Source organism: Parasteatoda tepidariorum, chromosome 2, assembly GCF_043381705.1.
Source record: "Parasteatoda tepidariorum isolate YZ-2023 chromosome 2, CAS_Ptep_4.0, whole genome shotgun sequence".
Taxonomy (NCBI): Eukaryota; Metazoa; Arthropoda; class Arachnida; order Araneae; family Theridiidae; genus Parasteatoda; species Parasteatoda tepidariorum.
In genome coordinates this window covers 18,611,758-18,638,364 of record NC_092205.1, presented here as the reverse complement: position 1 = coordinate 18,638,364, position 26,607 = coordinate 18,611,758, and the positions used below count along the sequence as shown (strand labels likewise).

The 26,607-nt window shown below is 31.9% G+C and overlaps 1 protein-coding gene across 4 annotated transcripts in view; it reads right to left on the bottom strand.

Annotated features, from left to right (window-relative positions):
* Positions 1 to 5,112: 5,112 nt before the first annotated feature.
* The window catches only part of LOC107442412 (hexosaminidase D), a 185,201-nt gene continuing 163,706 nt past the window's right edge, over positions 5,113 to 26,607 (bottom strand). For all 4 annotated transcript variants that reach the window (XM_071177232.1, XM_043043133.2, XM_016055989.4 and 1 more), the window contains 3 exons: positions 16,519 to 16,899; positions 14,972 to 15,695; positions 5,113 to 9,024 (listed from right to left, as the gene is read on the bottom strand). In XM_071177232.1, the coding sequence (XP_071033333.1) occupies positions 8,053 to 9,024; positions 14,972 to 15,695; positions 16,519 to 16,859 (2,037 nt within the window). In that variant the 5' untranslated portion in view covers positions 16,860 to 16,899 and the 3' untranslated portion in view covers positions 5,113 to 8,052. The remainder of the gene's footprint in view (positions 9,025 to 14,971; positions 15,696 to 16,518; positions 16,900 to 26,607) is intronic.

Here is a 26,607-nt window from a genome sequence, read left to right as displayed (position 1 = left end):
AAATTTTTTTTTGCTTTTTTTTTTTTAAAAAAAAAATTGCTAATTTTTTCAATGACATTTTACATAAATATGTTCATGTAAACAGCTGAAAGATTTAATAAATTATGGATCATCGTTTGGATGTAAAAATAATTGTTGCTGGTTAAAAAAAAAAATTCTAACCTTTGGAACCCCTACAATACTTCCAAGGATTGTGCTCTTCTAATTACCTTACAGTTAAGGAGATTTTGAACAATAGTGCACAACAATTAACACCAGGAAAGTGATATAAATTCCAAAAATAAAGACATGATTCAGCTAGAATCACATTGAGCTATGAATTTTTTTTTTTTCAAATATATTATTTTTCCTGTGATTTTTCAATAGTTGTTAATGAAAGTTAAGTCAAGTTAAATCTATTTTTCGCCAGTGCCCGCCCTGGCGACTCTTAATTCTTAAAATGATGCAAAATGTCAATTTGAAAAAGAAAAAGGCCTAAACAGGGCCCATCAAAATTTGAAAAAAAGTTGAGAATTATTCGATGATTTTGATAATTTTCATTAAGTTAGAAAAATCTCGCCCAATTGGCAAAAATTTCAATTATTTTAAGTTAATTGACTGTTTTTAAGCTCAGATAATTTTTTATGCAAGATAGTATAAGATTCCATGTATCTCGGTATGTATAAGTCGACCCCCTATTTTTGATTATGAGATAGAAAATTTCTGGTATGTCGAGTATACATCCGTTATACTAGAAAGTAAATTGCTGAGGGAAAAAACGTAAAATAAAAAAAAAAAAGTCTAAAAATTTTCTCAAGTTAAAAATATTTCACGCCAAAAACATTTACAAAATCAGAATATTTCTGCTCTGTTGCTTTGGACGTTGTGTGTCAAATGATACTAGACACGTTACAAAAGGTGGATTCAAGCGTTATTATAAAATCTTTTAAAAAGTGTGGAATTTCGAATTCTTGTGGATCACAGCAGATGAGGATGATGTAGAATCCATTGCAGAGTAGAATCCGTAGGACGACATTGCTAACATTGAATCCAACTTTGATGATGTTCCGGAATCTTTAAAATTGTAGCTTCTTGGTATGCTTTAAAAGTTTTCATTATGTTAAATTTTTGAAATACTGTTGAATAAATTCTTGATTTTTTTTTGAACATAAAGCATTTTTTCTAATGAAGTATTTTTCTAATATGTTTAATGAAAGAATAATGCAAAATTAATTTTATATAACAAAATAAAAAGTAGTTTTTAAAAGAGGTAAATCCTTACAGACTAATAAATTTTTTTTTTATCGATCCCATCTCTTGAAATTTTTTCAGTTTATAGGTTGACCTCCTGATCTTAGCAGAATTTTAGTCTTTGGAAAATTTGACGTAGACAACAATATATACGTCAGTATGAAAAAAGTAATTGCTTCGCCGCAGATGTAAAGCATTTAAACTATTGCTTTTTTTTATTTGCTTTGGCGATTGAGCTTTTGAAAAACAGTGTTAAATGAGGTATTCAAATGAAAGCAAATTTACCTATTTTTTTTTTTTTTTACTCTTGAAGAGTAAGTTTTTATAAAAATATTTTCAAAAAGTCAAAGCAATGTAACATCCAGGAGTTTTTCAAGTCAAACATAAGTACTTGTATATTATTTTTGAAATTGATTTTCTTCAATTTTGGGTGATTTATTTATGTAATAAAAATTAATGATTTTAATAAATTTAACTTCCTTTTAACTTAAAGTCATAATTGTGGAGTTTTACCTGCATAAATTGTTAATTTTTGGATTTTTAAATTATTTTGCTTTTCATTTGATTTTATTGTCGATATTACATGAATTTTTTTAAAAATGGGATATGTATAGGATGTATGGGATATGTATATGTCTTTTATTTTTTCAAACAGTTATTCACCGAAAAGCTCGATACATTGCATTTATGTTTCTTACATTTTATTACAATTTAATTATAACCCTCTAATTTTTTATAAATTTTAAGCTTATCTTTCCTAGTTTATATGCTTAGTGTTTCGCCAGGTTTGGACTTAGTTATTATTTTACATCTCTAAACTTATGTTGAACAGGAACTTGTTAATTTTTATGCTACATCTCCAAACAGAATTTTGTTTGTTTTTGTGCTATTTTTCCAAACTGATTTTTAACATACTCTTGTTTGTTTTCAAACAACATCTCCAAACAGATTTTTAATAAAATTTTATTTGTTTTCATGCTACATCTTCAAATTGATTTTAGCAGAATTTTGTTTTCAGGGATGAGATTTTTCCGCTTTTTAGCGGATTTCCTCTTTTTTCACTTTTATCTCTTGAATTTCAGCTTTTTATCAAAAATTCAGATTTTCTAAAAATTTCACTTTTTTTAATAAATATTCCGCTTTTTCTGAAAATTCACCGATTTTCAAAGAGAAACAGAAAATTCAAACTACATAGTTACCAATCCTTCCTCATTTTTACTTATTTTAGCTATTCCCCCCCCCCCTTTTACATGCAGCAAATGAGATTTTCCGCATTTTTACCCGCCCACCAGATAGCTCCGATTTTCGTAGTTCAAACGACGCTGCTTCTGACAAGCCTTTTAGAGGTCCCAAGCCTGGAATCTGCTAATATCCCCATTCTTATTCACACGATTTTAATATTTATTTATTATTTTCCTAACGGCTGGACTTTAACGTTTTTCACCGAGGAAGATGCCAGAAATGTTACTCATTTAACGTTATCCAGTGGGCACATGAGAACCTAAGTCACGGAGGCGAGCGACATTGCCCACGCCACACTGCCACATACCTGTTTTACAGGGCGGGCCACATTCACACAATAGAAAACAAAACACAGAGTGAAACATTCATGCCCTGCGCCGGATTCGAACCAGCAGCCAATGGCTTGCAGTCAGGCACGCTAATTACTCGACCATCGGCCGGCACAATTTTAATATCAAACATAGCTTTTCAGATTTGCGTGATATAAAAGTTGCTTGTTGCGATTCTTATTCACTCGATTTGAATATTGTACGTTGCGATTCTTATATACGAGGTTTAAAAATACGATATTGTGATTTGTATTTACGCCTTTCTAAGACCAATGTAGCGATTCGTATTCACGCGAGTTTTAAATTCAATGTCTTGATTTGCTCATGCGGTTATAATATCAAACATTCATTTTCGTATTTATATGTGATTTAAAAATAAGACATTAAAATTCACATTCTGAAAATTATGCATCATAATTCTTATTTATGCAATATAAAAATTACGCATCATGATTCGTATTTACGCGATCTAAAAATTATGAATCGTGATTTGTATTTACACGTTTTGAAAATTCTATATCCCAGTTTGTATTTTCTCATTTTCAAAATCGTATATTTAGTTTCATATTCATGTGATTTCAAAATCCATAATTGTTATTCATCTTTTCGCAATCTTTCGCATCCATCGCAATTTTAAGATCAACTATCGCGATTCTTGTAAGAAGTAAAAATTTTTTTAAAAATTAGTTACTATAAAGGTGATTGTTTTTCTAACGACGATTATTAGTATCGACATCTGAGAAACTGGAAGGGAATATATTCAAAACTAACATTCTGTGCTTGCAAGGAAGAAAAAGTAGGATTTGTCACAAAATGTTTGAAGATGGTCTAACGACGAAATATAGCAAACATAAAAGATATAGNAATCCGTAGGACGACATTGCTAACATTGAATCCAACTTTGATGATGTTCCGGAATCTTTAAAATTGTAGCTTCTTGGTATGCTTTAAAAGTTTTCATTATGTTAAATTTTTGAAATACTGTTGAATAAATTCTTGATTTTTTTTTTAACATAAAGTATTTTTTCTAATATGTAAAGAAAGTTTAATGAAAGAATAATGCAAAATTAATTTTATATAACAAAATAAAAAGTAGTTTTTAAAAGAGATAAATCCTTACAGAGTTATATATTTTTTTTATCGATCCCATATCTTGAAATTTTTTCAGTATATAAGTTGACCTCCTGATCTTAGCAGAATTTTAGTCTTTGGAAAATTTCACTTAGACAACAATATGTACGCCAGTATGAAAAAAGTCATTGCTTCGCCACTGATGTAAAGCATTTAAACTATGGCTTTTTTTATTTGCTTTGGCGATCGAGCTTTTGTAAAACACTGTTAAAAGAGGTATTCAAATGAAAGCGAATTTACCAGACTATTTTTATTTTACTTTGAAGGGTAAAAATTTTATAAAAATATTTTCAAACATGCAAAGCAATGTAACATCCAGGAATATTTCAAGTCAAACATAAGTACTTGTATATTATTCTCTTAATTAATTTTCTTCAATTTTGGGTGATTTATTTATGTAATAAAAATTAATGATTTTAATAAATTTAACTTCCTTTTAATTTAAAGTCATAATTGTGGAGTTTTACCTGTATAAATTGTTCATTTTTGGATTTATAAATTATTTTGCTTTTCATGAGATTTTATATTGTCTATATTTTATGCATATTTTTAAATGGGATATGTATAGCACTTTTGTTTTTTAAACAGTTATTCACAGAAAAGCTCCCAAACGATGCATTGCATTTATGTTTCTTACATTTTAATTTAATTTAATTATAATCCTCTAATTTTTTTTATCAATTTTAAGTTTATGTTTCTTAGTTTATAAGCTTAGTGCTTCACCAGGTTTGACTTAGTTTTTATTTTGCATCTTCAAACTTATGTTGAATAGGAATTTGTTTTTATACAGCAGCTCCTAACAGATTTTTAATAAAATTTTATTTGTTTTTATGCTACATCTTCAAATTGATTCTAGCAGAATTTTTTTTTCTTCATACTTATCTCCAAATAGAAATGTGCTTGTTTTTATGCTACATTTCCAAATAGATTTTGAATAAAGAATTCAATTAGATTAATTTCAAACTTATCACATTAATCAAAAACTTCGTAATACTTATTCAAATAACTGCAAAAATCTCTAAAACGAATATCTTTTCTATATTGCGAATTTTCAAAAGGAATTCCACGATTTTGTCAGATTCCAGTGAATTTTTATATTAAATGTACATATTAAACTATTCAAGAAGTGGAATTTTGTAAACATTTTTAATTGTTTTTTGATGTAAAGAAAAATCAGCACTCAAAACAGTGATCTTTATATTTTATTTTTTTCAATACTAGAACTCTGATATACAAGACAACATCAAGAAATAAATAGATTTAAAAAAGTGATCTCACTCACATTTGCATAAATTTACATCTTTGATTGACATTTATTTCAACTCACAATCAATTTGAATGAACCAATTACAAATATAATCCATTAAAAAAGTAAAAACAATACCTCACTTCATAAAATTTGGTACTTTTTTTCTTTTAATGGCGCAATTATATTGGGAAGTAAAGCAATATGAGGTTTCCCCCCCCTCTTGTCTGAACAATAAAAAAAGCAATTTAACTTATGTCTAAAGAAAAATTTGGAACACAAAAACAAATTTATTATACAAGACAACATGAAGAAATAATTTAAAGTGATCTCACTAACATTTTGTAAACATTTATATCATTTGATTAAAAATTTTTCAATTCACAATCAATTTGAATGATCTGATTTAAAATATAATGTATAAAAAAGTAAAATTAATTCAGAATATTTGATATTTTTCTCCTTTTGAAGGTGTGAGTATTTTTGTCAAGCAGTTATTTTTTAAAATACATCATTAAAGTTAAATAGCAGCATATAACATAATTTTGGTTAATCAGATTGAAAAAAATGATTATACAATTTTTGAAATATTTGTGCTAGAAATTAGTTACTCTCCCATTCACATTAGAAAATTGCTTAAGTAACATGTATTCAGGCTATTTTTCCCTTCCTATGTTTAAAGCAATTAGGCATGACTTGACTAGAAGAAAAAAAATTGTTACAATTTTTCTTTAAAACTGCAAAAGAATTACAATTTAGGCAGTGAGCGAGAATATACTCTTAAACATAATATTGATAAATTGTAAAAATTGGATAAGTATATTTCAGTAGGGAAAACATAACTATGCAGTAAGAGTTAATGATTATAGTTATAAAACAAAAAAAATTGATTATTCATTAAACATTTCTATTGAAAATATTGCGTCATTTATTGCACAAAGAAGAGGTTTAATTAAGAAAAAGTCTAGTAAAATTTTTTTTTTTAAATTAAAAAATTACTTGCATTTATAAAATTATATGCAAATAATGATTTTTATAATTTTTTCATGCAGATGTAGTTTATTGGAAATAACTTAAAACTAAAAAATAAACTATGTAGAATATTAACATACATTTGGACATGTAACTGTGTAATTTGATACAGTGCATTACAGAATTAAGCTTTTAATATTTATAATAAAATATGATTAAGAATTGAGATTTGTGAGAAGAAAAAAAGAATGAAAATGTCTAGATTTGAAATATAAATTATTATAATTAATAAATTCACTAATTACAATAATACATTATGCATATATAAAATAAAACTTCATATAAACTGATTTAAAGAACACAACTATCTATCACTTAGATTATGATTATAAACAGAATTGATATTCATATAAATATATTAGTGACAAAGTACATGGATTTTAAAAACAATTATAACTTATTCAAATAAATTATAATTATCCTACAGTTAATAATTTAAAAATAGTGACGTTAAACAAACAACTAATTACTAGTTCTATACATCGTAAAAGGAATTTAAAAAAATTTCACAAAAATGTCAATGCCAATTAGTTACAATTTTACTATAGTTTCAATTTAGAGTGAATGATCAAGATTACGATGTAAATGAATTTCAGGTATTATGAATTTCATATTTACACATTAATGTGATAACCATATAAGTGTAGAACTAGTGTTGTGTAAAATTAACAAATGCCTACTGTTATAGTTAAAGCATTTTTTTTTCCTTACTTAACAGCAGTATTTTTAGTTTGAAATATCAGTAGCAAATCAAGCTTAATTTTTTTGTTTACAAAATTTTTTAATTTTGTTTATGAAATAATGTATGTAATAATGTATTTGTATTCTAATATTTAAATGTTATCTTTCGGTTTTAGCCTTTTTAAAATGCAACAATTAAAAGTTTCCAGAAGGAAAATTAATAAAAGAAAAGAGTTGCTGTTTGCCTTGAGAATAAATAAACATAGCAACATATTCAAAGTTAAAGTAGTTATTTTTTATAATTTATTGCTTAATAATTATTGCCAAAAAGAATAGATAAATTTTATAGATGATTTCTCTGTTCGTAGATAGACACGTTTCGGGTACTTTCCTTGTAAGAAATCAATTATTTTCTAATAGTTCAGAAACACATGTATTTTCTCGTACACACTGTACAGCAAGAATGTCTAACTCTTTCAGAAAACTTTGTCATGCAATTTATCACGTTTGTTCACGTATACACGTGAGACTGCTTATTAGCAGACTTATATGTAACAATATCCAATTTGGGGAAAAGTTACAAATTTCCAAACAAATAACTGAAATCAGTTTTGAGCAAATATTAAATGTTGTGAGAGATGTAAGTATCTGCTGCTACGTCAGATACTTTTGTCCAATATAATTAAAGTTAGAGATCACATGTACGGTAGATGCCTTGCTATCTAAAAACCCTCTTAAATTAAAGGGTTGGTAAAGGTATCAGGAACTAAAAATTATTACTTGTTCTAATTTAATCGCACGCCTGCAGCATTAAGTAAAGTAATAGTTCGATAAAACTCGAACTATAGTCAGTTTTTTCTTCTCCTTTCTGCAATAGCTGTAAAGTTCTGATCATGAGGAACTCTGCATTGTCATGTGGTAAGCCAATCAGTTTTATACAACATGGCACTCGTGTAGTTACGATATTTCAATATCTCGATTTAAAATAATGCTTACAGCTTCTGCAGATCCGAATTTCTAGGTGGCTATTGTCAGAAACAGCCTCACTAAACAGAGGCACACATGAAGGAAATCCTGAAAGAATTCAGAATGTTGATCTTCAATAAATATACATTTGTGACTCGAAGAATACCGATGATCTATGTCGGCATGATGCTGATTTTAAGCAGCAGCATGTCCCAAATCATCGTCATCTTCGTTTATTACTCCCACTGAATATTTCTTAAGCAAGTCTAGGGGTGGTAGCGGTCTTTTGGGCCACACTTTAGGTTTCTTCAGATTTGTGGCCTCTTTCCAAAGTTTTTCCATCTTGACAATGTAAGGATATATGTTTTGTTCGATCCATTCAGCAACTGTATATTCGTCAAAAACTTCGCGAAGCGCATCTCTTGCTGTTCGTACGAGAGAAGTGAGTGGGTAATAAACAGAAGAATAATCAGCAAGACCTTCATCAACTCTCATTGGACTAGAAATGTTGTGGCGCACATTGTATTCTGTCATCCAAGCTTTGTGTATTGTGACATCATACAGATAATCGTCCACCCGTTTGACAGCTTCACTGTGATGCTGTGTCATCCGGAAGACGGCGGACCCAGGAAAGAAGCAGGAGGAAGCTCTCTGCCACAAGTGTGGGTCAGTTTCAAAGTCAACTTGCACTCTTTGGTGCACGGTGCACTGAAGAATATTGTGGAATTTGGTGAACAGAGTTTGGCTGAAATAACCTTGTGTGACAGTAAGGAGGTCAATGATCAGAGATGGTAAACCTGAAGGGAAGAGTTCACATAATGTCGCCAAGTGGTCATATCGTTGCCATCCAGTAATAACAATTCCTCTAAAGTTGCTGAATTTCTTGTGCTGTTCGGCCATCACTTCGAGCCAAGCTTCATTGTTCTCTAAATGCATTTTCACATTTGGCACCGTAAGAGTTTCACCAAATGCTCCTTTAAAAGCACTCGCTGCCCAAACGAAAGGAAATACTTCGCTGTACGACATCCATACATTGTACGGCACAAATCTGTAAACGTCCTTGACGTACGTCCAAACCATGGGTTCAACCAGTGTCCCTAATTGGAATTCTTTCAGCTTTTCAGTGGGCATTTGCCGTAACATATCATCCCAAACAATAGGTATAACCTAAAATATAATAAAGTAACTTCATTAGATAAAAAGTAATATTGATTAAACTACTAGTTACACACAATTGATTAGACCACTACCCTGCAATAAAATTAAAAAAAATCAGGCCCTGGCACCACTTTTCTTAGGGATCTTCCAAATTTCTAATAATCTCTTGAAAAGTAAATCTCCCTAACTTTTTTGCAAGGGCTTTGGAATTCCATTTCGCTTTTAGCCTAACTATACATGTCATCTTTTCGTTTTGCGATGTAGTGAAGTTAATTGTTAATCAAAAACATACATGTTTGCCTAAATTTTGTTCAAAACCTAAACAAATACCAATTTTGCCATATATATATAATAAATACCAAGTGTGCTCCAATAGGGTTTGTTACATAGCAGAAACGGTTAAACCTCTTTTCTAGATTTGAATAACAAAAGAAGTTGAGGCAAATGCTATAAGACCATTAAGAGACTTTTGAAGCCATTAAGAGACTTTACTTCACTTACCTGTTTAGTGTTACCTGTACCTTTACAGATATGAACCAATAGAAATATGTTTTGAGTGGCATGCGAATGAAAATTGTCTAATAGGAATCGAATGCAAACATTGATTGATTTATTCCAATCAGTGACATAGTTCAGAGTCTGCCTTGGCGATGAATTTTTTTATTATTTGAAGAAAAAAAACGGCGATGGCCGGGATAGTCTGGTTGGTAGGGTGTTGGGCCCATGTCCAAGGGGTTGTGAGTTTGATTTCTGCCAGCTGAAGATTCTGCACAGGTGAACGTCATATCTGTCCGGTCATAAAGTCCTCCCTGATTCCATAAGCCCCTGGGGGTACTGAATTGGAGATTGATCATTATCTGGCTCAGGTCAAAATTACGATCTGTGGATGAATGAATGGATCCATCCTATAAACAGGCAGTGACATGTGTGATTGAAGTCTTATTCTCGACTATAGATGGAGCCACTGAAAAACAAGAACGCACCCTCTGCCTAAAATTAGCTCGGTTTCACCAAGCATGGTTTTGATATTAGGAAGTGACATTAGAAACAACAACAGAAAAAGGGTGAGCTAAAAGCTTAAAATAGGTAGAAAAATAATTGAAATTTTTTTTCAATTTAAGGGAAAAATGCCCCTTTAATTCCTTCTTGGTACAAATGTTTATGTATGTTCGAGAGGTTTCTCAGAAAAATATTGTGGTTAAAATAATCTTGTCCCAGCCAAATTTACATAACATATCATTAAAATTTTTGCCACTCGAGCTTCGATGGCAAGCCTTGGAGTGTTCTTTTAACAAACTCAGCTTTTATTTCTGACCACCCGCGAACAGTTGCGGTTGCAGCTTTTAGACTATGGCCAATTGACTGTCTACAGAATCATTTATTTCTCATTGGACTTGCCGATTCACCTTTGTAATATGTGATAGTGGACGACCAATGACGGCAGAACATTTGGACGAGTGTGAAGCACTGACAGATTTTTCTTGTATATTTCAACGCTATTGGCAAGCAAGAAGTTTAATGGCTTAACGGCTAATGTAACTGGCATTTGACAAATAAAAAAAAATGTCATTAAAATTATTAGTGAGTTATGTCCATAAAGGGAGGGGTCTTCTAGTGCAAATGATGGGTGATGGAAAAAAACAGAGGTTCTATTCGAATTCAGGAGATCATCATGCATAAGAATCATCAACAATGGAGTCGAGGGCTGATATTTCGTAATAATAATGACCAATACATAACAATGATTTCTACTAAGATAGATTATGTGTAAACATTTTAGGTTGGGCATTACAACACATGCTGTTCCTAAACAGGCTGCCATTAATGTGGAATTTTAGAATATTTACCAAAAAATAAATACATATTAAGAGCTTTAAATTAGTGAAGTGAGGGAAAAAAGAAACACTTTTAACATCTGAAGAATAATTAATAAGAAAGGTGGGATGAAAAACAACAAATATTCAGTTTGATTGCCTGATAAAAGGTGATTATAAGAAACAACTTCAACTTACAAGTCGTTCTCTTTTTTTTATATTTCCACTAGCAATCAAACAGGTTCTGATGTTTCTGTCTCGCCTTTTGCAGTAGTGTTTCGCTAGATTTCAATATCGTTATTATTTTTTGTTTCCTGGCTTAAAATATTTACAACTCTTGATGTGAGTAATTTTTTGTCATTTTTAGAAAATTGTTTAAAAATATGTATTAAAGACAAACATAACGGACCACCTCTACATAATAAAATTTTGAACCCCTTTTACCTCTTTCACAGTGGTTATCAACTGGCGGCCCGCGAAGCCAAATGACAACTAATATATTTTAGTATGCGGGCCGGATGTGGCCCGCGGGCCGCCAGTTGGTAACCACTGCTCTATAAGATATATTCATTGTGTTATCGATTGGTTAAAAGATCATCACATAAACTATGTTAAGACTTCAAATAAAAACTTCATTCAGAAATAATTATTGAAAACAGAATTCTTTTAAAACTAATAAGATACAAATATCTTTCTTTTTAATATTTATTTTTTAATGGGGAATTTATGAACAATATAGTAAATCTACCAATACGTTTCCTTTTTCGTAATAAAATTTCCTGGCGATAATATCAAAATAAATAAAAATTACGCCATAAAATTAAAAAACAAACTATTGTTTCAATTACAGATTTCTCAGTCTCTCCCCCCCCCTCGATGATTTATATAATCAAAACAACTTCATTCTGCAGTTTTTGTATTTTTTCTTTGCTAAACCATTCAGAAGAACAAATTCGATTAAGATAAAATAGATTCCAGATCGAATAAAAAAAAAATCTATCGTTATTATTACGACGTATTGTAGAAAATGATAATAGAAGATAAAAGATCGTTTTAAGAAATAGCTCTAGAAGGACATGCAAATTCATATCTTCAAAAGTCAACGTACTCGGTTAAAAGTTCAATTACTACNCCCCCCCCCCCAATAACTGATCGATATCTATTTTCTACGAAACTATAACGAACTATAGATTTTTATACCAGGCATAACAGAGAGAAGAATAAGGATCACATGACAGGAAAACGACAGGAGAAAATCAATTTATGACGATGAAAATTGACAAAACTGAAATGTTTATGGCGTTGAAATAAACATAAAAAAAAGCGTCTTTTACATCGAGTTGATTGGCCGAGAACAGCGGTCGGATGTAGCGCACTACAAATAGTGAAACTACTGTAGTCGCTTTTTTTCGTAGTTAGTAGTGTAGTGTAGTGCGATACAAAAAAAAAAAATTAAAANCTTAAAAAAAAAAAAAAAAAAAAAAAATCTAGCTAATAGCGATTTCTGGTAACTACTTTTAATGTTAGTTTAGAAGATAAACACGATTTTTACTTCATAAATTTTTCGAATTTGATGGGTCAGCAACAGATATTAGGGAGATTTCGCACTTCTGTACGTAAGATTAGAAGAAACTGCGTGCTCGCGTTTATTTTAGATGCTACGTATCTTTACGTTTAGGTTGGCGTGATTCAGGGCTAAAGACAATAGAAGGGCTGGTTCACTCCTTTGAAGTATCTCTTGCCGCGCCGATCCTCCGACGTCACTTTGGTGCAAAGTTCGCACCTTTACTTCAAGAACGAAGCGTTTGGCCTTTCTAGCTCTAACTAATATTGGATCATTTCTTTTTGCGAGATATTCTAAGACATTTGTTATTTTCTATAATGACTTTCCTCAGTTTTTGCAGTGAATTTACAAGAATTTAAAACTATTATCGAAATGCCAGTTTGCGCGATTGCAACTTGAAAAAATTCTGATACAAAAACAAAAGGAAAAAGTATAATTTTTCGCGTGTTCCCTAAAGTAAATGAACAACTATGTAAAGAATGGATTCCGAAATGACACAGTTAATATAAAACCGCAATACGTTTATTCTGTCGTAAAGAACTTTTATAAAAATTCATTATCTAAATAGAAACCGCCTCGCTACTTCATAAAGAAAGNAAAGTGTAACTTCTTTTTACAGAGAGAAAGATGCAAAGTTATCATAATATCTTTGCTTGCGATCTCCGAGATCTGTGGACACAGTGACGTCATGAGGAGGGAAATCGTAGCTTCAAGCTTCAGCTCTAAGAGCGGAGTGAACTAGCCCTTCTATTCTCTTTAGCCCTGGGCGTGATTAACGTTACAAAGACAGAGCTATAAGCACGCTGTTTCTAGCTTTTAATTGTTTTCTGTTTAAGCCTACTTTCGAACTTAAAACATAGACATGGAAAGCGAATTTGAAGAAATATATTGATGAAATTTAGAAATACATCGTGTAATATTATAATTGGTTGAACGAAGAGATCGTCTACGTCAATTGTAAATGTTCGTTTTGATTTTTTAGTCTAAGTTAAAACGATATTCCACTACTTAAGCGTTTTTAACTTATGGATTTTTGAGAAATCTCTTGTTTTCACTTAGTACGTCAATTTGATATTTTTTCACGGGAGTATGCAAATTTCATCAGAAGTGAAGTGCGCATGCGCAATTGCTTAAAATCTTGCGTACGGGAGTTAACGAAAATTTGCAAAATCTCCTTATTACGTATTTAAAATCACGTATAACTACTATTGTAATTAACCATTACGAAAATTTATAATCAATCATTTTGGTAACACTTTCACATGCGAAAGCACACTCGTTAAACATTTATGTTATTTCAAAAGAAGGGAACATATTTTGGATGTACTTCATTTTCTAGAGGAAATAAAAGAGTATTATTATCAAGTATTTGATAATTTTGCGTTTCTTAAATTAAATATTCGCTGTCGAAAAAGGCATGAAAAATTGAAGGTTAAATGTAAAAATTCGAATTAAAAAAATATTTCGGAATAACAACATGGCTCATATAAATATAAATAAATATTTCTAATTCAAAACCGTTTTAAACATATGTGTAAATTAAGTTCTCCAGCTAAGTTCGCCTTCTGAATCAATTCAGACGAACATTTTTATCACATTTTCATATTAAAACAATTAGGTTTCATTATTACCACTTTTTCTCCAAATTTATATTTTTAACAAGAAAATTCAGTCGATTTTAAGAACTTTTATTCTCAGAATTTCGAGCTTCAATGAGTTTTTCAGTTTTTCCACTTAAAATAAATGCCAATCAGCCATAAATTCCTGTTTAACGAATAAATATCGTACTATTTTTCAACAGAAAAAAAGAAAATAAGTTTATCCTGGAATGGGAACTGAAAACATACCTACCTTAGCAGGATGAAATTTCTCTCCATAAAGTGGAAAAAAGAATATTTCTAGAATCAAGGAGATTGTTTAACATTACACACTTCAAAATTTCAAATTAATTGATGTGTAAACTATTCGCTGAATTTTCAAGTTCTGAATTAAAAAAGAGTGCAATTCCTAATGATGGGTTTTTGCATATTTGATTAAGGTAAGAGCAGACATTTTTTTTTTTTGATCATCGATTTTAGAAATAGCGTCTGTTTAACGAATGCTGTTTTCGATCCCGGAGAATTTGTTAAATTGGCGTCTAAGAATAACGTCACTTCACTTCACTGAAAATTCACCAACCAATCACTAGTAACAGTCAACAGGAATAAGTTTTTATTTGAATAGTAATCATCCATTAGGAATAGTGTAAACAACTGGTTGCCCTTTACAACCAATTACGGCTATTAGATAAACTACTTCGCAGGTAAATCGAGGCGTTTATCGATTCAGAAGCCAATAAGGTTCGACACACGCGTGACGTCGCTTACAGATATTCGATTAAATTAGATTTAAATCACGTGGTTAGGCATAATCACTTCACTTCAAGTACCCAATTAATTGAATTATGCTATTAAAAATTACATAGTTCAGCCTCTGGTTTGGACATTTCTATAGTTGGATTACAATTTACAGCATAGTCTAAAAATAAATTATGGAGGCAAAAATACTTGAAATGATAAACAAATGGCATATCACATACCTTATGTTTGTCTCTCACATAACGAGCAACTCTCGCCACGTGGGACAAAAAGAGATTATCTCGATCCAACCTCATGCACTTGCTGCAGTATCCAAGGTGGTAAACTTCATCACATCCCACGTGCAACCACCTTATGTTCGGATGCAAAGCCATCACCTGATCAATGATGTGCTCCACCAAGTTGAAGGACTCATTCCTCGAAGGACAGATGGCCTGAGGAAAGTCATCCACCTCTCTCAGGTCCCGAAACTCCTTCAGTTTCAGCACAAATTCCAGATGACCAAAGGTCTGAACAAGTGGAATGACCTCAAAGTGGTGTGTTTTGGCCAGGTTCAATATGGTCTGGATATCCTCTTTGGAATAGGCATTCTTGGCGGAGACTGGCGCCAAGGGACCAGTAAATGGAAACATATCCTCGTATTCGAGTAGGATAGCATTGGCGCCAGCTTCTTTCAGAACAGGGAAAATTTGCTTGAAGTAAGACACTTTAGGTGGCGCCCCTTTCAGATCAAAATGGACCACTCTCAGAGCGGGTATATAGTAATTGTTGCCACCGTTTCCGTTGTTTTGCCAGGTTTTACTTTGTTGCTGGTCCTGCCAATTGTTGTTGGATGGGTTATTAGGCACTGCTTTGCCATCCCCGTACACTTGAATTCGATTGTTGTCTGGTGAGCCGACGTAGTTGATCGCTCTGGGATCTCCGCCAGATTGCTGTTGCTGATATCTGTAAAATTATACATATTTGTAAACTTATTTACAATGACATACAATACAAAAAAAAATACAACGATTTAAATGGTGGCATAAGTCTTTGAGAAACAACATAATCCGAATGAAACTTTTAGTTGAAAAAAAAAAGTAATACTTGAGCTCATTGTGTTTGAATTTTAAATTGTGCAGTTTAATGTCCCAGTAGACTCGCAAGACTATGCTGCCTATAGTTATACTAAAAAATTGCAATAATATATACTTAAGTTAACGAAGACAAATGGTACTGAAAATTGAACGACTCAAAAGCAAAAAGGAGAATAACGAGAGAAAAAAGTAAGTTAATAAAACAAGGAAAGCAAGTCCCAAAGCACCCTGTATTTATTTATTCAGAATGTTAACTCAAATGCGAGGATCGCAATTATTGAGCGATAAGCCCGAATACCGTACATGTTTGCAATGTAATTGTAGTACTTTTTTACACAAGGTTTTAAAGAATCCTCCATACATATATTTCATACATGTCACCATGACTTGTAACTTCAACACCCGAGGGAAACATTTTAGTTGAGAGAACACTGTTAGAAATTTTGAGGTGTGCTGTGTCAAATTTATTGCAACCTTAATATGGTGCTAAAATGAAGCATATTATCATACTTCTTGAGTTTGGTTCAACTTGAATAGAAATATATTTCAATTTACCATCAATAGTAAATTCAAACTTTATTATGGATCAAAACATAAATAATACGATTCAGTGTTGAAAATATTTGTTTTTATACAAAATAATTTTTATTCAAAGTTCCCAAAACCGATGATTTCAATAACACCAAACTTACCTCGGTGGTTTTCCACTCATGTCCACTAACTGACCAGGCTTGACGATGCCCACACCAATGGAGTTCTGATCCTGTCTCTGATTAAGGGCAGAAAGATTTCTTCTCGGTATCAGAGTTTTGTGACTACCACCTACGCCCACCATGCCCAGAGGGATTTCGTCTCTGCTCCGAGAATCTGGCAGTCCATTGGCCACCAAATGACCATTGTTTGCGTTGGAGCTGAACTGTAGGCACACTACAAAAACGGACATGATCATGACACAACCCAGGAGAAGGCTCTTCCGCCTCCAGAGGGACACCAGCACATGCTGCGGGCAGTGTCGAGCAGCTTGCACCAACATCTTTTCACAGGTGGATGGCCTCCTGGCCTATTTATAAAATCTAGAAAGAAAGAAAAAGCATATAAGTTAGCATTTCCAAAAAATATTACTTTATAAAAAGTTAGTAATGGAATTGATAAAAATAATATTTTATAATTATAGCTTCAGTGACAAACAGACAAATGTTTCACAAAAAAAAAAAAAAAAAAAAAAAATGCTGGTTCGGTTTAAATATAAGCAGTTAAAGGGGGGAAGGGGTTTGTGATTTCTTTATTTCTGTTGACAAGGGGGGAAGGAGGGGTATGAGCAATGCTTACGTACCATTAAAATCCCCTAAATTTCACACTTTTCTTAAAAACTAAAATTAAGTGCGTAACAAAAACATTACCCATGGAAAAACTTCAAATTTGGAATAAAAGTTGAATTCGGGGAAAAAAAATTGGGACAAAATTTTTTCGAGGAGTTTCATAGGTCAAGAGCTTTAAACACAAAGATTCCCTCCTTAAGAATATTAGACTGAAAATTTTCTAAAATGAATTAAAACGTTGACCTTGTTTAATGCAGAATTGCACCGTTAATTGGAATTTAATCCGAAAACTGAATAACTATAGTAAAAGTTAAAATAACGTAAGCATGGGAGAGGGTTTGTGAATTGCTTATTTTGACTGACAAAGGGGGAAGGGAAGTCCAAAATTATAACGAAATTTCAAAAATATGCTTACGTAATATTAGAACGGTACCAATGGGTCGGGGACAAAATACCGGCATTGCAAAGCTGTTAACTTACACGCGCGTGGTTGCTTTATTCATCTCCGACCATACGGACTACTTTCAGAAACTGATTTTTTCTTCTTGCCAAGTTTCGTACAGTACTCGAAAAGCTCGTAGTGGACATTTTTCCAATGATATAAACAACTTTTAGTAATGACTGTTTTGGGAATGCCAAGTCTAAAGACAATTTATGAAAGCCGATATCCATGAAGAGGTCAGTAATGAAGGTCGCGCTAGAAGGCCATGGGAGACCTCCATCGACGACAATTCAAAGAGTGTGACTGAATTCTAGAACTCAATTTTTTTTGAGCCTTCATTTAAAGGCGAAAATTCAAAAATAGTGTGCATCGCGAACGATTAGAAACTTCAGTATAACAACGAGTCTTGCATATCAGCCTTCTTTATGACCCGATTCCTGACCTATTCTCAGAATTCAGAGATTTTCCAGCGGCTCCAAGGTGTGGACATGGCTTTTCCCACAGTTAGAAAGAAAGGATCTACCGAGAAACCATTCATGCCTGGACACCTTGCTGGAACCGATCTATAGACAAAGGAGAACATCTATTTTAAAACTTTTAATGTGCTGCACCCATCGGATCAATACATTAATCGACTCAGTAATATTACTTTCCAGTCAAACCTTGTACGCAAACAGACGGTTCTAAATAAGAACCAAAGACAATTATTCAGAATAACCACTTCATCATGTTCGAAATGAGTACTAAAAACAAGAACGAAGCACTTTCGTCTATAAGCACATTCATGAAACGTGCACTCGAAGAGACGTGACAAGCCCTGAAAATTGGAAGGTAATAAGAGAATGCCAGCTGTGCCCAGAAAAGAAAATCAGCATAATATATTCCGTCAGCGGTAACGTCGTGATACAATCGGAAACGAAAGCAAAGCAAAACAAAGATCTTAATAACGAATCCTCCCTTTTCAGCACGGGGAGACTGAGAAAATGAAAAGAACGGATTCGGGGGGTTCTTTGTTATGGATTTATACAAATTGGATTTCGTATGCAGGTGGAATTATTCCTTGAAGAAATCGGAGACTGACATTAGAAGAGATGGGAAGACACAGTGCAAGTCATTTTTCTTCAATATTACTGGGTCGAGTAAATAATATTAAAAAATATAATGTATAATCTTGTTTATTTTGGAAACAGTTTGGGTAAATTGGACATGAAGGGTGAAATTTAAATATAAACAGCATGTCTAGAAAATATGACAAATTTTGAAAAGGAAAACACAAAAGCAGATGGGAATTAGCAGAAATGGGTGATACAGAAGAGTCTAGATTTTTCTTTTAAGGGATCGATTTTAACCACAGAATATTAAGGATACCGTAGGATGAAGCCTTTTATGACATTCCACCAATATACAAACGAAAAAGATAAAATATGCGGGTATAACTTCCAAGGGTTAGTCGATTAACACTTGAATATGATCTGATTTGCATGCGCATTTAATGTGTTTCAGAGTAACACCTATACTGGCAATGTACTTTTGTACTTGGATGTAAAAGATACATAAATAACTTTTAAAATAATTTTTAATTCTGAAGCTTTCTTAATTATTCCGACATCCTAGTATTTGTTTCCTGTAGCAAATTTTTTTGTCGTGGACATGACTCCGTCAATACGGTTACGCATTTGTAAATTTGCGTATAATTGTGTGAATATTAAGTTATGAGGCTAACTATCTCAAACGGATCCTAAATAAACAATTTAATTAGAAAATTTGTTAGAAAGCAGCGGAAATTGAAAGCAATTTAGAGTAAGGTATTTCTTATGGAACACTCAGTTTGGCGAAATTTTTGCGAACTTAGCAATCATCTTGGCGACCATTTTATCAGCAAAATGACAGTACTGAAATTATTACGAGAATCGTTTGGTAACAGGGTTTTGTCGCCAAGTCTATATAAATAGGAGTGTGCCTCACAGAGAGATTCCCCTAATTGACTATTAATTGCTTTTTAACATTATCAGATACATATTAAGTTTTTCATGGATTTTTTTTTTATTAATTATATCTATTTTACTCTTAATTTACATGAATTGTGCAACACAATATGCTACTTCAGCAGTCAACTGCCTCATATATCTTCAACTTTTCTATGCCAACATCCCAGTCGCTATATGGCTAACTTCCAGTTGAAGGAGTAGTTACCCATAAATACACCGAACAAGTCAAGTCACAGAAAAGATTCTGCTGCCTGCAATAACGTTCTGATCAGCGAGTTCCTAGTGAGTTAATTGACCCGTCTGAGGTCGCAAAGCCTGTGTTTTGCCGTATTATGTTGTTATTGGAGCAGTAATTAATAGCTAGAAATAGTTGTATTTTCTAAAAGATTCTGCTAGAAATTTTTTTCGTCTTACGGACTGTTTCATTCACCTTCAATCGGAACGAATTAATACCTCCTAAAAAAGAGAAGGTCTCAGTGCGGGTTACCGTAAATAAGAAATTTGATCCTTTAGTAGTCCAACGTATCATCAACGTATCCAACGATCCTTTAGTAGTCCAACGTAATGGCATCCTTCGTATTTTCCATCACTGCGCAACTTCGTAGCCCGAACGTAGTGACATCTATCTTATTTTTCATCCACTGCGCAGTTTGTGTTCGTTACGTCAGACTACTAAATTGATCTGTGCTGAGGCCGTCTTTCTTCTAAGAGGTGCTGAACGAACCTCAGTGCTCAGTACAATACTCTTCGATTCCATCCCTTTAATCAGACTAATTGTTTCCGAAACTACTGAAATATATCTTACAAGAGTTGTACTGCGTTTGATGAAATTAAAAAATTAAGCGTATGACACTTGAATTCATCAACATTTGTAATAACACTATCACATATGATAGAATTCCCAAACAGTTTAAAGATTCTATCTGTAAGGCTAGATGCCTGAACCACGTATACAATTAGCGGTGGTTCTTAAGTTTGAGCTATAGAATTTTGCGTTTTTTATCAGCATTATAAACCAAAATGAAAAGCAATTAAAATAAAAAGCTATTGGATCGAAAATTCAATTCTTAAAATCGATTATTTTAAAAATACGATTTGAATTCTTAGAAAATGTAAAGTTCTGAACGCGCACGAAAATTAAAAAAAAAAATCAGCACATCTGCGAGTGAATAATAGCTATCATTCTCTCTATAATAGTGAATAGCTAATACGAACCCTGTGAGAGAATAATAGCTATAATAACTAAAAAAGTAAGGTGCATGAAAAGTAAAAAAACGGTCAGATATCTCTAGAAATTTGTTTCAGGTTAAAAATCTTAAACACACGTGAAATATTTTTAAAAGATGCCTACAAGGGTATCACACTCAACTCCTGATACGAATTTTTTGCGATATTTGATTTTTTATCTACATTTTTGACACACTGTATACGTATGCGTGTTTTTATTTGTCATGCGACTAATAAATTCACAAAAACAGGACTGACGTTTTATCTTAGATTTCAAGCATAACTGACACACACAATAACAGAGAATGTCATAAGACACTTTTCAAAACAACAATTTAAATCAACTTCCCGACAAACCTAACATAATTTTTTTTATTTTTAAAACGAAGCACTTTAAAACTGTCCATTTAAACGTCATTTTTTCTTGAATAAAAAAGGGAGTTTGCAAGAACATAATTCGATTAGGAGAAAGTAGTTTACAAGATTCAACATCAAAATTTCTTCCTTTTTTTTCCTGGTAACCTTTCCACCGGGCGAATCAACTACTCCAATTTAATTATGACCACACGGGAAAAAGACGTCATAAAGTCGAACAGAAAAATAGAACCAAAAAAACACAGGAATGAGGAAAGAAACAAAAAAAAAAAAAAAAAAAAAAAAAAAAAAAAAAAAAAAAAAAAAAAANACATAGAGAGAAGAAAAGGGAGGAGCGGAGGAAAAGATGGACTTTTGGAAGAAAGAAAGAAATCGATCGTGACATCAATTCCAGAAAGATGATCTTCTTTTCATCTGTTCCGGGGAAAGAACATTACTCATCGCTCTGGAACTGGCGTGAGCAGAAAGCAGACCAATCCTTCCCATCCCCCTCCTTCCTCGAATCTTTTGATTTCTTTCCGTCACACGAAGTCATCTTATTCCTTTTTCACTTCGAAAAGTCACAACCCAAAAGTGAGACTACAACAACACCCGGCTCTTTTGAATTTCAAATGTGTTATCGAAAGGGACATTTGGAGGAAGACGTTTGTTGTTAACATTTGCAGCTGGAAGGATATCTATTGGATGTACACTGGACAATGGAACATCGAATATTCATCAGACATTTGACACGTTCCCGGACTTGTTTTGATACGTCTTTTGTTTCAGTTCTAGCAAAAATGAGGCATTGGTAAATTATAATTGATAATTCAATTCTGTCAGAATTGGGACAAATGAAAATAAATTGATTAAAAAAATAGCAGAGAGTAGCAGCAGTGTTAAATTCCTTCTCAATAGTTATTGGTAAAAAAAAAAAAAAAAAAAAAATTTAAATACAGCTTTATTAAATTTGTAATTTGTTTGCTGATAGAATTTACTCAATTTTGTAAAAGCGTTAAAATCGTTAGTAGCAGTGTTAAAAATCTTTCTCAATAGGTACTGGTAATAATAAAATTGTAAATTCAGTTTAATTAAATTTGTAACTCGTAAGCTGATAGAATTCACTCAATTTTGCAGAATCTCTAAAATCCTTAGCGGCAGTGTTAAAATCTTTTTCAATGGGTACTGGTAATAATAAAATTGTAAATTCAGTTTAATTAAATTTGTAACTTTTAAGCTGATAGAAAAATGATTAAAAAAAATCTAAATCCAGTTTTATTTTAAGTTTTAAATCTTAATTGGATATAAATCACGAAACTATAGAAACATTAAAATCCTCACGGCTTGTTGTAAGAGTAATGGTAATTGCAAATCCAGTTTTATTAAAAATTTGAACTCATTAGAAAAACATAATTCAGAATAATTCGCAGAAGCCTTTAATTCTACAAGCGAAGTGTGAATAATCAGTAGCGTAACTAAATCCTCATATAAAAACAATGAAGCAGAGAAAAACGGTGATAGAAGGTACTATCAAAATGACATCTCATTGAATGAACACAAAAGAAATTTAAATTTTCAAAACGATTTTATACCAATTGGCAATAACAGTAGGAGTAATGATGAAATTATGATTGTAAAATCAATTTTTCTAAAACTTTGGCGCACGTGAATAAATTTATAGAAATGTCCAGAAATTGAGAAGGGTTACTATTGCACCCTTCCCAACCTATTCTGTACAGTGTACAACTAAAAAAGTCAAATTTTGTTTTTACAATTCTTTTTCTCATAAATATAGATAACGCTTTCAATATTTTAAATAAATACACGAATGAAACAATGCATAAATTATTTTTTTAAATTTATTAAGATCAAAGGAGCAGGGCGATGTATCACGAATAAATATTTTACAATAAATAGCGATCATTATTCACAGCAGTAACATCGCAAGGAATAGCAAAAACGAAAAAAAAATCTTTCGATTCAACAGATTTTACGAGCAGGCATATCGCATGCACCATCCCGTGGTCAGTACCATGGTACAGGAAACTAGAGAAATTTTCTTTCTTTTCAGATCTATGTCTAAATTGAAGAGTATCTTCACGAAGAAGTGGTGCTGCCATCTATCCGTGAGGTTCTGAGCTAAGACATACTTTCACCTATGCGGTACTCTGTTGTCAAACGAAAAGCGAGGGTCGGGATAGCCTGGTTGGTAGGGCACTGGGCCCATGTCCAAGTGGTCGTTGGTTCAATCCCTGCCGGTCGAAGACTCCCCGTGTAGTAAATGGTGACTGATGCACGTTAAATCTGTCGAGTCTCAAAGTCCTCCGTGTTCCCATAACAAATCAATACCACTGGGGTACCGAATTGGAGATTGATCGTTCTCTGAGTCAGGTCAAAATTACGATCTGTGGATGTATGAATGGGTCCACCCTATAAACGGGTGTGACGTATGCGTGTGGCAGAAGTCGAATTCTTGGTCATAGATGGCGCCACTGGAAAACAAAAACAATCGCACCCTCTCTACNGAATGAATGGGTCCACCCTGTAAACGGGTGTGACGTATGGATGTGGTAGAAGTCGAATTCTTGGCCATAGATGGCACCACTGGAAAACAAAAACAATCGCACCCCCTCTGCCTTAATGGCATACGTCAACAACAAACGAAAAGCGCAATTTCCTGACTTAAATTGCAAAAGGCCAATGGCTAGAGAGCTTGGCTTGTCTTCATTAGAAACAACGACACGATAAAAATTGAGTACAATAATTTGACGATTATTATTGATAATCGTTAAACGACAATTACGATAATACCAAAATTATCCCAGCTATAAATATTGAACATGATAATACTGCGAGTACAGTTATCAAATACATATGATCTTGAGTGTTGATTAATTTAATTCGGGCACCCAAAATTGAAACAAATGTAAAAATAATTTAAATTCGAAAGTAATATTGATCTATCCAAAATAGTTTTCTAGAGCTTTGCTGCCAGCAAATATGTTTGACTCCAAATAATACTCAGTTAAAATTTTCCTTAAATCATAGGAAAATATTAATACGATTAGTATAAAAGTCACTTCCTTTAAAATTACATTTTGTATCATATGAAGAAATGAATTCTTAAAAGTATATTTGTACAAGATACTGAAATTGTGCAAAACTGTATTAAGAAAAGGAATATTGATAATTAGCTCCCACGCACATAACATATTAATGTCTTTTGGCTATTTAGTGATTATAACTCAATTATACTCAAGTAAACTATTAGGGAATATTCATAAACAAGGAAACCATTACGAAGGTTCATTAAATTAATTCGAATATATTTTTTTTAATTAACTTATACTTAGTTAAATAATTTTGGATTTGGAATTGATATACTAAAATATAACTTATTAATAATTCATTTATTAATCTCAATTTTTCAATAGTTTTAATAACTTTCTGTGCTCTTTTTTAATACTTAGATTCAACATGTTCAAATATGATTGATTTGGTAACAATTTAAATATTTCAGATTTGAGTCATATTTTTGTTTACATAATAGTAAATGCTTATCTCAATCTCATTTTCATAAAATCAAAATCTGTCTCGGTCTATTTTTTTTTTCATTTACAGGAGCAAATATTTAGTTAACAGGAGTCAAAGTCTAGCAAATTCTTCTGACTCCTGCAAAATTTTCTTCAACTCCGACGACTACACAGCCCTGGTTTTTACTCGATGCTGTAAGTGTACTGTGAACAGTTACTAAGATTTTCTTTTTTTTTTTTTTACTTCTTTATCTAAAAACTATCTCAAATAAATATAAAAAAAAAACTGTATGCATCAATGCGGGAAACAAAAAAGTTAAAAATAGATAACGCATCATTTATTTGGCAAGTTTAAATCTGAAGGGGGATTTTTGCTAAACAGAAATGTAGCTGTGTTTTTACAGTCAATTTAGTAATAGGAAGGCAAAGCAACATTTACAGGGATCAGCAGGCGCGCTTTGTATCAACGGAAAAGTAACATTTAACGGAGTATAATAAAAGTAATGACATAAAGTAACAATACTAAAAGAGGAAAATAAAGCTTAAACCGAGATCAAGTAGTCAAAGTGGTGATACAATAATAAACAATGTTTAACCTTTTAACTTAAGAGGCCTTTATTTTCTAAACTGATAGAACTCAGCTACCTTCTAAAAATGATTTTAAGCCTTTTTTTTTAAATTTTCACAAATAAATTAATATAGGATATTTACTCTACTTGGCAATATCTTTCGCTTGGCAGTTTTGCTTGTCATTTAGAGATTTGATAAATATCGTTGTTCTTATGCATTTCACGATAAATAATTTTTTAGCGTCATTCAAATCAGTTTTTGTCAGTTTAATTAGTAATAAAATTAGATTTTAAGAAATCTAACTCGTAATTTTAAAATAACTTACTGAAAACCAAATACTAATCGCATTATTTTACAACTTTAAAAGTTTGATGAAAAATTCATAGAAGCTCTAAACATTATCTACTTCTATTTCTCCTAATCTAATAAAATGACCTATTTATTTTCTGCCTTTTTTTTTTTAAAAAAGATTTTGTGCTGTCTTATAATACTATATCAAGTGCTTGTTAAGTGCAAAAAAAATATCAAAAATAAAAGACAATTAAAAATTTAACCTAAAATACAAGATGGCGGGGGTAGAGGTTTCTTAACAAGTATTCTGTATAAGAACTGAAAAAGCCCGAATTATCTCGGTTTTTTAAATTAAGGAATTAAAGTGTGTGATCAAAAAAAGAAAAAAAAAGAAAAAAGAATGCAAATATAATAAAAAAATAATTAAGCAAATTAAATAAAAATAAGAGAAAGAAACATTTAAATGGATAAAATAAAAGAACGACAATTTTCATAGTACAAGTTACGAAAAGAAAAACAACATCAAAACAAAATAATAGAAGACTTAAACAAGAAAGAAAAAATAACTTTTAAAGGGGCACATAAAAGAAATAATAGTTCAAAACAAAATTTAAAATAATAAAACAACGTTATTAGAATAAAATAATGAAAGCGGCACATAAAAGTAATACAACGGAAAGCAACATTTAACAGAGGATCATGCAATTAAAAGCAGCGGAAAACAACAGTCTAAAGGGGAATATATAAGTAATAACAGAGGAAAACTACGTCTAAAGCGACTAGGGACCCGGAGTTGTGTTTTCTCTAACGCTGGAGCTATAAGCTTTCTCATGCTCCAGGGCACCAACAATTTCATTGTATCCTATGGACATTTGTTAGGCCTGTCGCATTGCAACAGCCTTGTCAGTTAGGCAAACTTGCTGTAGAAAGATTATTATCGGTATTAAGATAAATAATTATAAATGTAAGATTAAAAAAAGGATTTATTAGATTCAATTCTTTTCTTAAGAATTGTAATATTTATATATATATATATATATAAATATATATATACATA